This window comes from Podarcis melisellensis (assembly GCF_964234715.1).
Source record: "Podarcis melisellensis genome assembly, chromosome: 3".
NCBI lineage: Eukaryota > Metazoa > Chordata > Lepidosauria > Squamata > Lacertidae > Podarcis > Podarcis melisellensis.
In genome coordinates this window covers 115,990,073-116,006,037 of record NC_138530.1, presented here as the reverse complement: position 1 = coordinate 116,006,037, position 15,965 = coordinate 115,990,073, and the positions used below count along the sequence as shown (strand labels likewise).

Below are 15,965 nucleotides of genomic sequence, written 5' to 3'. Positions count from 1 at the left end.
CAGAGCAGATTTAGAGGGCAGAGGAAGAGGAGGTGGAGAAGTATTAGCTGTCCAATGCTGGACAGCATGTTTTACTGTCATATTTTAAAACCATTCTTCATTTGCTTCTACTGACTACAAGGCACAACATTACACCACTCCTTGTTATCATTCATTCTATTTTAAGAAGCAATGAAGATTTTCAAATTAACAAACTGGATACTCCAGTGGTGAGGACCAACCATAAGACAAAAAGGCAACCGTTTCCCTTCTCTTTCTTTCACCCATTCGCTTTCTCTCCAAGCACATCTCTCTGTCCATACAGCTGAACTGACCATTCAAGGGTTGGGCTAAGCATCGGAGATCAGTTGGTGTGACATCCAGCATCTCACAGACAGCACCACAGATGGTAACGGAAGTATTTCCTGGAGAGAATCCAGTCCCATGTATGTGTATTTCTCCACCACCTAGGCAACCTTGAAGGAAAAAACAGAAAATTTGCATTGAGCTAAATAATTGCCAGCTGCTGAGATCTTCTTGTTAACATCAGTCAATCCAGAAATATGAAATACCCAGCCATTGGAGATAGTCGATGAAGATACAGGCAGCTCTTGTGCCTTCCATATATCCACAAGGAAAGCAATGCAGCTATTCAAGATAGAAAGGCCACAACCATACAGAGGTGGTTGCACACAAAAAGAGTATACAACAGATAAGCTCTTGAACAGGTTACAGAAGGCTTCACCATAGCCTCAGAATACAAGGCAGTGACTAAATACCCCATTAGTATCCAAAGAGGTTTTTTAGTTCAGCGCCTGCAGAGTTATGTGTTTCTACAATATATCGCTATTAATGAGCTATACTAAAGTCCTGTGATACCCTTCATTTAGCAGTTAATACATTGTTTCGCTGGCCGTTTACTATTACCATAGCATACCTCTGAATGTGCCCAGAGTAAAGGAAGAAACAAAGAGAGAAGGAGAGAGGTGGTGAAGATCAGGTACAGTGGTACCTCTGGTTACGTACTTAACCTGAAACTGTTCTTAACCTGAAGCACCACTTTAGCTAATGGGGCCTCCCACTGCCGCCGGAGCACGATTTCTGTTCTCATCCTGAAGCAAAGTTCTTAACCCAAGGTACTATTTCTGGGTTAGCGGAGTCTGTAACCTGAAGTGTATGTAACCTGAAGCGTATGTAACCCAAGGTACCACTGTACTGGGGTTTGGGCATTTCTTCCAAACTCAGCAATGGATTTCTGAAACTTAAGAATTTTCAAGAGTCTCTGCTACAGGAAGCAAACTGCTCAAGATTTGCTTTAGAGTATTTCCTGAGACAATAGAAAAAGCAGGAAAGACTGTTCATTTACTGCAAGTCAGAAGGCTTTCAGCAGAAAGAGTATTAAACCTGAGAGCATTGGGATGTATGCTTTAAGCAAAGAGCACACATTTCTTGTAAGACAAGCTCCACACTTTCTTTCTACCAGGAAAATGATTTTTTAAAGCAGAGGTAACAAGTAGTCTCACAATTACAGCAGGAACCCATTAACTGCAGCCCATGAGTTCTCATATCTATGTTGTTATAATATATTGCCATTGTCCTGTGTCTACATTCCACGCCGCTCCAACAAGGTCAAAATAATATTATCTTGAAAGCCTGCTTACCAAAGCCGTTGTTCACAGACATAACCATCAGGACAGAAGGGAACACCAAATGGGAGGAAGCCAAGCCTTGGAGGGCATCTCCGCCCGTGACGTTATACTCCCCAGCGGGAAGCTGAGGGAGTGTGCAGCTCAAAGTTGTGTTGTTGCCAACAACATTGGCACAGGGAGAGCCTCCAATGAAAATATACATGTCTTCTGTCCGCCGGATCCGTGACACCCTGATTGTCAGATGCTGATTCACAGAAGGTAGGAGGGAAAGAAAGACAGGTGTGGAATCTTCGCTGTAGTTTATTTCCCCAATATGGTACAAGGCGCCATCTATGTTCAGCTGCACTGTGGCAACCCCAGTGCCTGGAGGGGTGAGGCACCGAAGAGCCCAGTATGTGACACTGGTAAGGGGACAGTGGAGCTCTCCTATGAGAATGGAGGTCTCGTTCTTGCCTCGTAATGCTAGGCCGTCGAGTGTGAGAAGACCTCTGCCGTTGACGCTGAAATTCTGGGGGTAAAATTGGAGGACGTGGGGAACAACTCTGAAAATGCTGGCGCCTTTCTGCCTCAGGCACGCTTGACCCCAGCTTCTGCTCAGCACAGAAATGCTGTGTTCTCCAGCGTCCAGGCTGCCTGCCTGGCACTTGATCCAGGTTTCATTCAAAGCTGTGACATTGCAAGGGAGATGACCATCCACCTCTATCAAGGTTTCATCCCCTGCTCTATCTAACCGCTGGCCTCTGATCAACAAGTAAGTGAGCCTCCCGTTCCACGTCATGGTCACGGCATCAATAACAAGGGTCAGGTCTTCAAGAAGATGAAGTGAGCAGCCCCCCAGGCAGTGGCTAGTGATCCCATTCACAGTCACTGTGACGCTAAGGACTTGAGATGCACCACGCAGCTGCCAGTCATTCAGAACAGGATCACCTGGGGAAAGGGCGCATTTTATGAGGCTGTCGTTTGAACTCTGGATCTCACAGGTGAAGTTGCCTGTTAGATTCACCCAAGCTGAATTTGTCCATGATTTTAAAGAAACGCCAGATATGGTGAGCAACTGCCCCCCACATATGGAGCCATGAGACGGAAAAATCATCTTTATCAGAGGGCGTACCGTTACACGCTGCATCTCTGCTGGTATGTTGGCATAGCCCACCTGCTTCTGGAGAATTCTTAAAAGATACTGTCCGGGTTCTAGTGCACTTAGGGGTACAGAGCACTGAAAGCAGACTGCAGAGTGGTTGGTGTTCTCCACCTCAAGCTGGCATTCCTCATCTCCCAGCATAGCCACTGAAACGGTCACATTGGTCCCTTTTATGCTCAGCCGTACACTATCATTCAGCATTTCTACTCTAATATCTGTAATATCTGGAGTCAAAGACATTTTGTAAAGAAAGTTAACGTTCTCCTTTGAGAAACTCAAGGCAGGTGTGTCCACAGATGACCTGTTGCCTATGAGCACCTCCACTTGCGCTGGAAAGTCTTCTAAGGTGGCATTGGCTAGTTGAGTGACAGGTGGACTCTGACAAAAAATCCTCCCATCGTTCACGCTGGTAATGGGGCAAAACTGTGAGTCTACCAAGACTGAGACCATGTCTGGGCTGTTGCTAAAGCCTGTTCCAGAGATTGTGAGCAATGTCCCACCTAGGAAACAGATAATAAAATCTCAGTGCACTAAAACCAAACTTACAAAGTCTAATGTTACATTTAGGCTTAGGCAGTGTAGAACTATGCAAATGAGAACAGAGTTAGTTCCCAAACAGCTACCATTGCATTTTATGGGACACACTAAATGGGCTGCGAATTGGGATACAGTTGTGGGGGGAGAGAGAGAATCTGTCCCCTGCCATGCACACAAGGTTCAACAACAGCACTGTATAACTTTAGCTCCTACTCCAACAATGGGTGTCATCTATCTGTGATCCTTGACAGTCTTACTGCACAAACATGTATGATGCATTGATAACGTTTACCCAGCAAGGAACCACAACATGGCTCCATTTTGAAGATCTCTGTGACATACTGGATTAATGGCTCCACTCTAGAAAAAAAAGAGAGACCCATATACAATTCAGTTATATATTCTTTCTTATATGCAAAGAGTCTTATTTCTGTGCTTGATAAGATTGAATTTCATTTTCCTCCATGTCGGACTAATGCACAGGGCAGCTGTGATCTACATGATCTTTGTAGGCCTTTTGCCATCTTTTTTGGACAAGTCACAAACTGCTGTATGTAGATGCCTCCATGTGATCCCTGAGGGCTGAAGACCCAACAGCTCGTACATTCTGGCAGCAAAATACATGGAGGCCACTAAGGGCTCGCCCAAACTTCCACTTGCCTCATGCTTCCCCCTGGGAAAACATGGTGTTTTCTGCTGGATGGAAACAAACGGCAATCTGTAGAAAACCCAACTGACGTTTGTTCCGATTCCACAGTTTTTCCAGAGAAAGTGGTGGGACAATGAAAAACTGCTCAGACCCTTACCTAGAAGGCACAAGTTAAGCAGAAAACCTCTCAGCTCCATACTTTCTAGGCACAGGACTAGCAAGTGTGGACAAGCCTTGGCTGTCTGGAGGCTTTAAATTTTTACTTTGAGCTCATCTTCTTACTGTTTGAGAAGAACCTGTCTGAATAATTTTTAGTTCTTCAGTCTAAAGAATTGAAATAATTTACCACAGCCCATACATATATGTTTGTGTGTATGCGTACACACACACACACACACACCTGCAACCATGATATTAAACCCTTCATAATAGTTCAATCAGCAAGAAAACACTAAAACATTTTTAAAAAATACCCAAACAACATAGATCTCTCTTGTCAACAAATATTCATTGGTAGGGATTATACTACAGTCTCATTTTTTTATCATTCCCTTAAAAGAATTCACAGTAAATTAAGTTATATTTGCTTACCCGCTAGTGCCTAGTGAGACATTATTGAAAATGACAGAAAAGCTGTATAATCCATTTGTCAGAGAAGGCAGTACCACACTGATTCCATGATCTGATAGCGCTTGGATTTGTCCCACAGACTCCTGAATTCTGAACTGCATGTCCAGACAGGTATAATTGGTGAGGGATGATATTCCTATGTGGAGCACCTGACCCCCTGCAGAGAATGAAAGACAACTTGCAGACGCTGCTATTAATACAGTGAAAAGCATGAGCTACTCCCATAACAAATGCCGCTGTAATAATCTTAAACAGAATTCAGTTTTATAAGAACAGCCCTGCTGGAGCAAATCAAAGGCCCATCTAGTGCAGCCTCCCATTCTCACACTGGCCAACCAAATGTTTCTGGGAAGCTCACAAGCAGGACATGAGCACAAGAGCCCTCTGTCCACCTGTGATTCCCAGCCACAGATATTCAAAGGCAGTGGAAGAAGCCATTGTGGTTGCTTGGGGCAGGCGCCTGTTTCCCGACTGACATACATAAGCACCAGGAGCAGTTTGTTTATATGAATCACCAATGCATCTGAGCTGCTGTGTCCTCTTACTGCACTGCTAAGAACCACTTCTAAAACATGTCATGTGCAGCCAGTAACATTTTAAAATACCTAAACATTGGGAAAATGGGAGAAGAGGAAGAAGAAGAAGAAGAAGAAGAAGAAGAAGAAGAAGAAGAAGGAGGAGGAGGAGGAGGAGGAGGAGGAGGAGGAGGAGGAGGAGGAGGAGGAGGAGGAGGAGGAGGAGGAGGAGGAGGAGGAGGAGGAGGAGGAGGAGGAGGAGGAGGAGGAGGAGAAGGAGAAGAAGAAGAAGAAGAAGAAGAAGAAGAAGAAGAAGAAGAAGAAGAAGAAGAAGAAGAAAAAAACAACAATGTTCAGGGATTTTTGCCCCTTTTACCTGCTGTGCTGCTTCTGTTTCTGCTCAGTGACAAAATGAGTGGATTTAGTGATGGATCATATGTGAACGCATTGGCAAAGACCACAGGCCCATGCTCATTAACCAGCGTGAGATGGGCAGTATAGTCTTCTCCACTCTAGAAGGAATGAACAGAAAATGAGTAACCATAGAGACTGTGCACTAGTAAGCCATTTCCTCCAGGGAAAATGAAATGTAGTTTGAGGTAACATGCAGGTGTCGATTCGTGCTTTTACACCACATGACAGCCACTCATCCCTCCTGTAATAAGGATCCTGTTGCTCCTAAACCATTGTACAGGGGCATTCAACTGGGTAATTGCATGGGTGCTTGCACAATGGGACGTTCACCTCTCTCCTTGCCTCATGCACAACCTGTGCTATCCCCAGATGGAGGGTTGGGGGCAAAGGTCAGATTTAGGGCACCAGGGGGGTGTCATTGTGGAAGCAAGAAGTCATTCAGCTCACACAATTATTTAGTTGAATACTTTGCAAAGGGACCTGCTTCTGAGCAGAAATGTATATCATTGTACAATAAGTTAAATAGGCAATGACTTACTAATAAGCCTCTGATTTTTAGCTCCTACACAGCATTTGCCATGAGGTGGGGGATACCTTAACATCCACCTGTACTTCTTCTGCAATAGTATTTGCTGAAAATAACTTATAGAGAATAACTGAACTCAGATGAACCCACCACAGGAATAATGCATGCAATGCAATGTTGTACAAGGGAAAGTTGGAGGGAAGGGCTTAGATGAATTCTGCCTTCTCTTGCAACAAAAATGAAGGTATTACTTACCCGAGGAGGAAGCCTGCATTCAATTTTCATTGAATTGCTGGTATTGGCATTAATTGGACAGGGTTGAGAACCAAATTGCACCAAGATTATCCCATCTAAGCCGGAACCCGTGATGATTACTGGAATCCCTCCTATAAAAACCAGGATTTCATTACAGCAAACATGCAGGAATGTCATTTGCAAAACCATTCATACGTGTGCCACTGCTATAAGAGTACATGTTTTAAAAGATTAGGAGGATCTGAAAATTTGGATTCTTTTCTTTACCTCTGCCTTTGTCTTCCATATGCCCATGGTCCTAAACCTCAGGTAGTTTCAAGACAGCCTCCTAATTTGTCTGTGGGGAGGTTAGACAATGTCGGCTTTTTGTTGTGCTTTCATTCTGATTTGTTTGCAGAGAGGTTAGACAACACTGACTGCATCAAACAAATGTTATTCCACATTTTCCGGTGCCATTTTGTGTCACTTTCCTCATCACAAAAAGTGCAATTTGGGGGGTGGGGAGTAGATTTGTTGTGCAAGAGCTCCAAATGAACTTTTAATTGTCTAGCCTGAGTATGCTGGTTGGTGACTGAATCCCATCAAAATTAGCATCAGTCTGGAACTGCCCTCAGTTTGCCATCTCCTAGCCGGGATATTCAGAGAGGCTTTTAAAGGAAACTTGAAAGCAAAAAAAATTAACCTTAAATGGACCTAGGTTATTCCAAAGGTTTTAAAGCATCTGTTCAATCTCTCTTAGCTAGAGTATCATCAACTCTTTGAGACATTCAGACAGGACCCAAAAAATAGATTTGCCAAGGAGCCCTCTAAATTTGAAATAGAGCTGTTAAATAATGACACCAAGATTATCTCTAGGATATACCGACTGCACCTTGACTGGGAAGTCAAGGAGGAGGAGGTGAAGGCGGTAATGATCAAGTGGGTGCAGGATATTGGACGTCCTATTATGATGAGAGAATGGGAAACACTCTGGAAAACTAACATGAACTTTAGTGCATGTTACACCATTAAAGAAAATATGATGAAAATTCGGTGGTACCTTACACCATCAAAACTCTCCAAGATGTATAAAAATAGTTTGAATAAGTGTTGGAAGTGAGGAGAAAAAGTAGGAGATTTTTACCATATGTGGTGGACATGCAGAAAGGTCAAGCACTTTTGGAATATTGTTTATGATGAGATGAAAAAAATGTTTAAATTGATATTCTTAAAGAAACCAGAAGCTTTTCCATTGGGAATTTTAGGCAGAGATATCCCGAAAAATATAAGAGAACTCTTTTTATATGCAACAGCGGCCGCCCGTCTACCAATAGCATCTAACTGGAAGGGTGGAAAGATACCAACGCTAAGGGAATGGCAAAATAAATTATTAGACTATGTGGAAATGGTTCAATTAACAGATAGGTTAAGAGGTAACACAAAACAATCATTTTCTCAAAAGTGGGAAATGTTTAAGACACACACACACAAAAAAATAACAGTGACATATTATCTATGGCAGTGTTTGAATGACCCTTGTGTACTTAAAATATTAAGAAATAAAGAAAAATTGGTACAATATGTTGTAAGAAAGTATTAGAAAGTATATTAAATGTAAGGTAATAATTATAAGTACATACAAAATCATAAAGGTCAACAATATCGGGAAATGATGGGAAGTCTACATTTATTTTATTTTGTTACGTTACTTTATTTTACTTTATTATTTGATCTTAGCTTAGTTGAAATCTAAGTGGAACTAGAAGTTTAAATTAACATCTTATGGTAAATTAAGAATTTTTTTTCTTTGTATGTATGTGTATGTGTGAAGTTAAATCTGTAATGATATTAATGAATTTCAATAAAGAATTATTATTTTTTCACAAAAAAATAACATCACTAGATCTCTCCCTGCTTCTTTGTTTTCCAGCCTTTGCAGCTGGAAGAAGAGCAGTTGAAGTAAACGTGTAAAACAGGCTCTATGATATGCTTACAGAAAGTGCAAGCGAATCATACATACCAATTTCTGAAGCGGTAGGAGGTTCAACAGAAGTCAATCTAGGTGTAATCCTCAGGAAGATGTCACCTTTTCTACTGGCATTGATTGCAAATCCATGGGGTCTCACCAGTACTGTCAGCTTATACAAGCCAACCAGCAACAAGTTCATTTGGCAAACAGCATTAGTGTGATTTGAACTCAGGACTTCACAGCGTGTGTGGTTCACTTCTATGAGCAAAGAACTACTATCTGAACTCAGGCCAGAACCTGTGATATTAATGACTATATGAACTCCATCATCTGAAAGAATAAGTTCAGAGTTATACTACAAAGCAAAGTATCAATAGCATATCATTTTTATTATTAAAATAAATCTCAAGATTTTACCATTTCTTTCTTACAAAAAAAAGAGAGAGAAATGGAATAGTCCTCAGAAGGTGGTTCTTCTTGCGACTGGGCCCCTGGACACACCCCTGACTAAGTAGATTCCGTTTCTAGGTCTAAGTTTCATTTCTCTAAATAGGTATCACGGGTCACAGACAATCAGGAAAGGGGTGGGGCGGTTAAAGGATTATATAAGCATCAGCGCAAGAGTGCCCTAGGCACTTGACTGGCGCTGCTGAACACCCGCCCTCCCGCCCTTAGTGTAGGTTCTTGTTCTTGCTTTGGAGTTTATGTGAGTCACCTGTCTTGGGACATGGGTGAGTAGGAATTTTTATCTATTTGGCAAATTGGCATTGGCCACTTGGTTTTTTGCCTACCCCCTTAACAATCATCACAACTTTCCAGGTTTGGCGGTTAGGCATTGGCTTAATTTTGTGTGTGTGACCCTCACCTGCCCCTCAATGATCAAAAGGTATTCCGTTAAAGGAATCTGGGGGTCCCAGATCTCGTCCGAAGTCCACTTGAAGGGCTAGGGCCATCACAGGAACCTTGCGGTAAGCTTCTGTCAGGCAAAACCCCAATGTTGCTGCCCCAATGGGTTTACCTACATAGACTCTGTCAACTGGGGGCAGTAGTCCGTTACAGACTTCAGCCAATGCCTATGGCAATAGCACTCACATTTAATTTGCAATCAATAAAGTTGTGACCTTAATGTTGCCCATCAACCTTAATTCTGTGTCTGTGTGTAGTTATTTCATGGGGGGCTGGCTTGGGGCCTCAAGAAGCAAAAAAAAAAAACCCAGATAAAGTTAGGAGGTGGTCATGCAGAACCACTCCCAGTGATAGGACCAGAACCACTGGATAAGGTGAACCTGATGCACATCTCCTGGAGATGGTCCAGGAAGATACTGTGCTGAATGGCAGCAAAAGCTGAGAGATTAAGCAGAAATTGCAAGGGTATGCCCAGCTATCCATCTCCTGGGTAAAGGCTATCCCACCAGGGCAACAAAAGCAAGTTTGGTCACAAACTCTGGCCTGAATACAGATTGGAATGGTTGTAGATAAATGATTTCCTTCAAGAAATGTCTGCAGCTGCTCAAAGGGAGGACAGTTTCAACTCAGGGTGTGGTTATTTCTTTTTGGGAAGAGACTACTCTACTGCCTCCTTCAAAGTGGCCGGTCCTATCCCTTCGTGCAAAGGTATGTTCATCACCGAAGCTTGGAGCCCCCCCTCACCTCAGCTAGCTTTAATGAGTGATGAAGGCTGATTCCACAATCAAAAGAACCATGACATCAAAGATATTAAAAGAAATACTATAAGAAAGCTTATTAGAGGAAAAAACTTACAGCATTACCTATAAAGTATTCAACATTACTGACCAAAGGGGTGAATTCCCAGAGATATTGAAATGTACATGAACCGGAACAGTTTGCTGGAACATCATTCACTGTAACCACAACCTAGAAAGTCAAAGGAAATTATTAGACAATTCTTTGTCATTTGTTTGATGAAAGAATTCATTTTTTTAATGGAAGCTTCTAAGTGCATTCTACTGAATGTGCAGAGATAACGCCTCCTGATAAGAAACACAGATGGTTAGAAGCCCCCTTCAGATCTTCTCACTTAAAGCTAGAAAGTTAGGTGTGGCCTAGGGGAACCCAGAAGGGCACACACACACCCCGCCGCCTCCCCAGTTGGAGATCTCACATGTTTTTTGGATGCCTGAAGGACGCTCTAGTGTCTACCAATTTTCACAAAATGAGAATATCCACAGCAAGGTAATTCATGGTCAGTTCTGTGATACATTAAAACACTCAACGTTCATGAGATATGGTGCCTGTCCACTTCATACCTGTGTAAAGTTATTTGGGGTAGCAAGCATGTCTCCAAATATTGGACCAATAAAAACACCACCATCAAATACTACACGGTGTGTAATAGCTGGGCGCAAACCAGTGAGGTTTTCAGCAGACACCTTGAAGGGAAAAACGAAAACCGTCTTATGTATCCAAACATGGGAATAGTTTGCTAGACTAAACTGGTTATCACTAGAACTCCGATAATGGACACATAGGGACCTATGCAAAACAAATTCCTGGTTTTACCCTTCCTCCCTCCCTCTCATTCAGTCGCCCATATTTTCTGGCTTCGTGGAGCTGGTCCAAGTTCAGCTGCCTCTTCTGCCACCCCCTCTTCTTGACTGGCGGCTCACCTTCGCCCTTCCCTCAGGGAAAAGAAAAGGAAGGCTTTTTGTAAATTAAAAAGGTAAAGGTAAAGGCACCCCTGCCCGTACGGGCCAGTCTTGACAGACTCTGGGGTTGTGCGCCCATCTCACTCAAGAGGCCAGGGGCCAGCGCTGTCCGGAGACACTTCCGGGTCACGTGGCCAGCGTGACATCGCTGCTCTGGCGAGCCAGAGCTGCACACGGAAACGCCGTTTACCTTCCCGCTGGTAAGCGGTCCCTATTTATCTACTTGCACCCGGAGGTGCTTTCGAACTGCTAGGTTGGCAGGCGCTGGGACCGAGCAGCGGGAGCGCACCCCGCAGCAGGGATTCGAACCGCCGACCTTTCGATTGGCAAGTCCTAGGCGCTGAGGCTTTAACCCACAGCGCCACCTGGGTCCCTTTTGTAAATTAGCACTGTTTAAAATGTGGGGGTCTAGGGAGGAGTCATGATTGTGGGATATTTAAAGTGCAGCCAAACCAACACTTCCTGTTTTGCTAGCTAGGCACTGATAGGAGTTGAAGCTCACAGTTTTCCTGTAAACTTGCTAGAGAAAACTCTCTGAGAGACACTCATACTGTGCCCTTACGCACCCTCTGACTCTGTTTCCATCTCCTGCCATCGTGCCATCAACGCAAGAACATCTACAGAGTCTGAGCGCTCAGGCTACATTTTAAGCTAGACTTAAGTATGTGTTCGGGACGCGGGTGGCGCTGTGGGTTAAACCACAGAGCCTAGGACTTGCCGATCAGAAGGTCAGTGGTTCGAATCCCCGTGATAAGGTGAGCTCCCGTTGTTCAGTCCCAGCTCCTGCCAACCTAGCAGTTCGAAAGCATGTCAAAGTGCAAGTAGATAAATAGGTACTGCTCCGGCGGGAAGATAAATGGCATTTCCGTGCGCTGCTCTGGTTCGCCAGAAGCGGCTTAGTCATGCTGGCCACATGACCCGGAAGCTGTCTGCGGACAAACGCCGGCTCTTTCGGCCAATAAAGCGAGATGAGCGCCGCAACCCCAGAGTTGGTCACGACTGGACGTAATGGTCAGCGGTCCCTTTACCTTTTTAAGTAAGTGTTCATGACTGAATTACCATTGTAAGCCTGCCTGAAGAAAGCTGCTGTATCTGTTCCTCTTCCGAGTGTGTAAATGTTATTTCTATCTTTTACAAGACTGTTTGTGCGGTTGTTATTTTAAGGGGCAGGAAAGGGGGAAATAGCAGGAAAATCCAGTCTGCCTTAAAGCATCCTGGATTACTTAAACCAGGCGTCTGCAACCTTTAAGACAAATAGAGCCACTTGGACCAAAGAAGAAAAAACTGGGAGCCGCAAAACCATTGCGACATTTAAAACAGTGGGGAGTGTCGCGGCACACAATGCGCCTCCTCCCCTCGCTAGTATCCGCCCCGGAGCCGCGGCAAAGGTGTAAAAGAGCCACATGCGGCTCCGGAGCCGCGGGTTGGTGACCCCTAACTTAAACTAAAAGGCTAAAACTCCCTAGCTAACCTTCCTTTTAAGCTGCAAAGGGGTGGCACGCTGCTGAACTCACACATACGAGGAAGAAATATATCCTCTCCTAGTATCTATTGACATCCCAACAATGATGAGTCGCAATCTCATGAAACTTGGAAAAAGCTACATGTTGTGCTTTAATTATATTTTGCATTACTTTTTAAAGGTTGTGAGCTGCTTTGGGACACAATTTCTAGATGAAAAGCAGGGTAAAATAAAATGCCGACGGAAAGAAAGCACAGGTGGGAAGGATGAGGCTTCCTCAAAGCCAGTTCAAGTACAGCCATCGTACAGCCATGCCTCCATGTACGAGGGTCTCTCCGATTTGGAAGCTTTTAATAAGTGGGCAGGTGCACCACCGCCGACCGTGTGCATTCTGAGGCAGCAAGGTCACATGAAGAATAAAGACCATCTCAGAGGCTAGGAAAGGACTGCACCAAGTAATTGCCTGATTGTTTAAGTTCCCTCTCCTGCCATGGGAGCAAAGCACTATAGATGCATTCTGGTTGTACAAGACATTTACAAGCATAGAAAATAACAAGGCAAAAGGGGATGAGATCAATAAATTCTGGATTGAAGTAATAAAGGTCCAGGGCAAGAGCACATGTATAGGCAGAAACTGTGAATGAATTAATCTTGAATATAAAGAAATACTGAGCAGTCAATTGGATATATTTAAAAGATTGTCTTACACTGATGAAATTGGGTAAATCACCAATCATTGAGGTCCAGGTCAGTGTCCATATACTTTGATAACAATTGCTTGCGTCCTTAGATACCGAAAAGTCACTGGCATTCAGATACTGAGCTGTGAAATTATCACTGTAGGCTTGCAGGAGCTTGCGGAGATGATGGGCAGAGATGGATACTGGAATGCCTGGGGAAAGGATTATATAAAGTAACCTAAGTCAGTAACCAAGAAACCTTAGAAGAAGAATATGTGATTAAACAATGAAGTGCAAAAGTAAAAAGGTAAAGAGCTTCTGGGAGGCAATATATAATGAATTGAAAAAGATGTTAAGATATACCTTTGTTAAGAAACCAGAAGCTTTTCTTTTAGGGATTACAGGAAAAGAAATAAGAAGAAAAGACTGTAAACTCTTCCAGTACGCAGTTACAGCAGCAAGAATTTTAATGGCCCAAAAATGGAAACAAGAGGAAATACCAACAATCCAAGAATGGAGAATGAAACTAATGGACTATTCGGAACTTGATAAACTGACCGGGAAAATAAGATATACTCGAAACCAAAAGTTCATCAAAGATTGGGGAAAATTTGTAGAATATCTGAAAAATATATGTGAGGTACAAACAACGCTAGTGGGGTTTCAAGAAGCACTGTAAAACTCTAAGAGGTATTGTTTAATGGAAATAGAAAAAATGAGGGAAGATATATGGCAATATAATGAAAGAAATGTGAACTGAATGGTAAAAATGGATGATTACCAGAGAAACCGAAGGAAGACCAAAATTTGAATTTTGTCAAAATCAGATAAAATGTGTATGAGTGTGATGTATTGAAAACTAATAAAAATTATTTTTAAAAAAATAAACAATGAAGTGCAAGTTTCATGAAATGCGAACATATTGCATGAAGCTGGTTGATGTGTTTAGCATATTGACAGGGCTTTTTTTTTTTGGTGTATCAGCAGCAATACAGCTCTTTAGGGCTAATCTAGACATGTGATTTAGGTATGGAATTCTCTCAATCAGGGAATGGCTAGAGAGAAGGTAGAGATCTGGTTTTAAAGCAAAGGGGATGTGCAGTTGAGGAACACATTCCCTGTCCTCCAAAGCTTATTTTTCCCTTAGTTCCCATGCTCCAAGTACTGTTCTCCTAACAGGAGCTCTGAAACCAGAAGTGATCCTGAGAGAAAATTACTGCATGAAGGTAAGTCACAGAGCAGCGGGGAAAGGGTTCCTTTTTAAACCAAAATCTAATCCCTAACCCCCTTTGTGACATGACTGGAATAGTTTCATATTTAAATGCATGGAAGAGAAACCTTTGTGATCTGTTTAACCCGGCATCTATCAAGTTTAAGTTTAGCTGATTTCTATGCCATTGTGCCCAATGTGGCTCACAATAGGCATTAACCAAAATACAAAACCTTTTTTAAAAAAATAAACAGTTCAAACAAGACAATATAAGTGATTCAATGAGCATAGGACAAATGCAGTATTGCGGTGAAATATTCTAGAGTGAATAATAATGTTTAGAGAGCATAATCAGAAGTAACAGGCCAAGAAATAAATCTAAAGCTAGCCTTACTTCTTCCTATAACTTCCAAAGATGGAAGCTGAGTAGCCTCAGTTTACCTGGTATCACAATATTGGGCAGATGGATTTGAAAGGTTCCTCCAAGAGGTGGGCTTGCAGCCTGCACTCTTTGTACCGTCAGATTGATTTGGGCCTCACCCACGTTCCCTCCTGATCCTTCCCAAGGCACAGCTCCTCTGTGTGAGAATGATACCATGTAAACAGATACAGCTTCAAACATTTCAGGAGGGCGCAGGACAATTCTGAAACCAATTCCTACCTCAACGAGAAAAGAGGGAGAGTCTTGCAACAGTCTGCCATTAAGAAGGACACGTTATACGCAGGTGAAGCACCGACCACTGACACGGATTCCACAAGATTCCCATGAGGACAAACTGGCTTTGCCTCTCTTTGAAAAACTGAAAAGGAAATCATTTTTGGATAATATCAGGGGGTGGAACCAAGAGTCTCACTTCCTGTGGCAGTCACAGGTTGTGGTTCATGTTCACGCTAGGAATAAGCATGGCAAACACACATTCGTACACTGGAACAAGCTATGACTTCATTTGGTTTATGCAGCAGTGGAGTAGGGAAAGGATCTCGTCTTCGGTTCCACTCAGTCCTTGCTGTTGGAATGCTATTCCTGCCATCAGTTAGGAAACACCCAAAGCACCCATGGGAGTTTGCCAGTGTTGGACCCCAACGTGGTGTCGGCCAGGCATCCAGGTCCCTCTGGGCAACCAGGAGGAGGGGTTGATGCAAGGACAGACCCCCCTCCTCACTCCTCTTATTGGGGGGAGTCACCCCTTATGTCGTGATCCTGCCCAATGTCATTTCCACCCAAAACCATGAAGAATTAAAGAATGCCTAACAAAGAAGGAATCAGCGAATTCTTTTGTGTCATCATAAACAGATACCAATTGAGGCATTTTGACAAGACTTTTTAGCCTGAAAGAGCTGAGCCTTCCACAAGGGCAGGTGTGAAAAAGACTGGCATTATTTTCAGCTCTCCTAACCCACTATTAGGATATGGGTGAGCATCTTAAGTTACAACATTATGAAATGCACTGATTTTGCCACACACACAGTGGTACAAACCATAGAGGCAATGGCAAAGAAAGGGTACTGCGTGAAAAGTACACGGAACAAAAGAGACACACTGCAAGTATCTCTTAATGTCCATAATATATTAGGAATGAATATTTATGAACCTGACCAACACGAGCTACCAGTGAATGGAGAGCTCTTATATATTCAAATGTGTATTCTCCTCCGACTTTTCATCCTGCCTGAATTCTGAGTACTCAGAAGGTTTTTGGAGCA

General features: G+C 43.1%; 1 protein-coding gene across 2 annotated transcripts in view; it reads right to left on the bottom strand.

Moving 5' to 3' along the window:
* Positions 1–15,965, bottom strand: part of PKHD1 (PKHD1 ciliary IPT domain containing fibrocystin/polyductin) — a 242,667-nt gene that overhangs the window by 196,523 nt on the left and 30,179 nt on the right. For both annotated transcript variants that reach the window (XM_081905883.1, XM_081905884.1), the window contains 12 exons: positions 14,923–15,061; positions 14,703–14,839; positions 13,079–13,263; positions 10,511–10,633; positions 10,013–10,118; positions 8,295–8,573; positions 6,296–6,426; positions 5,477–5,612; positions 4,547–4,742; positions 3,599–3,666; positions 1,641–3,269; positions 315–455 (listed from right to left, as the gene is read on the bottom strand). In XM_081905883.1, coding sequence (XP_081762009.1) covers positions 315–455; positions 1,641–3,269; positions 3,599–3,666; positions 4,547–4,742; positions 5,477–5,612; positions 6,296–6,426; positions 8,295–8,573; positions 10,013–10,118; positions 10,511–10,633; positions 13,079–13,263; positions 14,703–14,839; positions 14,923–15,061 — 3,270 coding nt within the window. The remainder of the gene's footprint in view (positions 1–314; positions 456–1,640; positions 3,270–3,598; positions 3,667–4,546; positions 4,743–5,476; positions 5,613–6,295; positions 6,427–8,294; positions 8,574–10,012; positions 10,119–10,510; positions 10,634–13,078; positions 13,264–14,702; positions 14,840–14,922; positions 15,062–15,965) is intronic.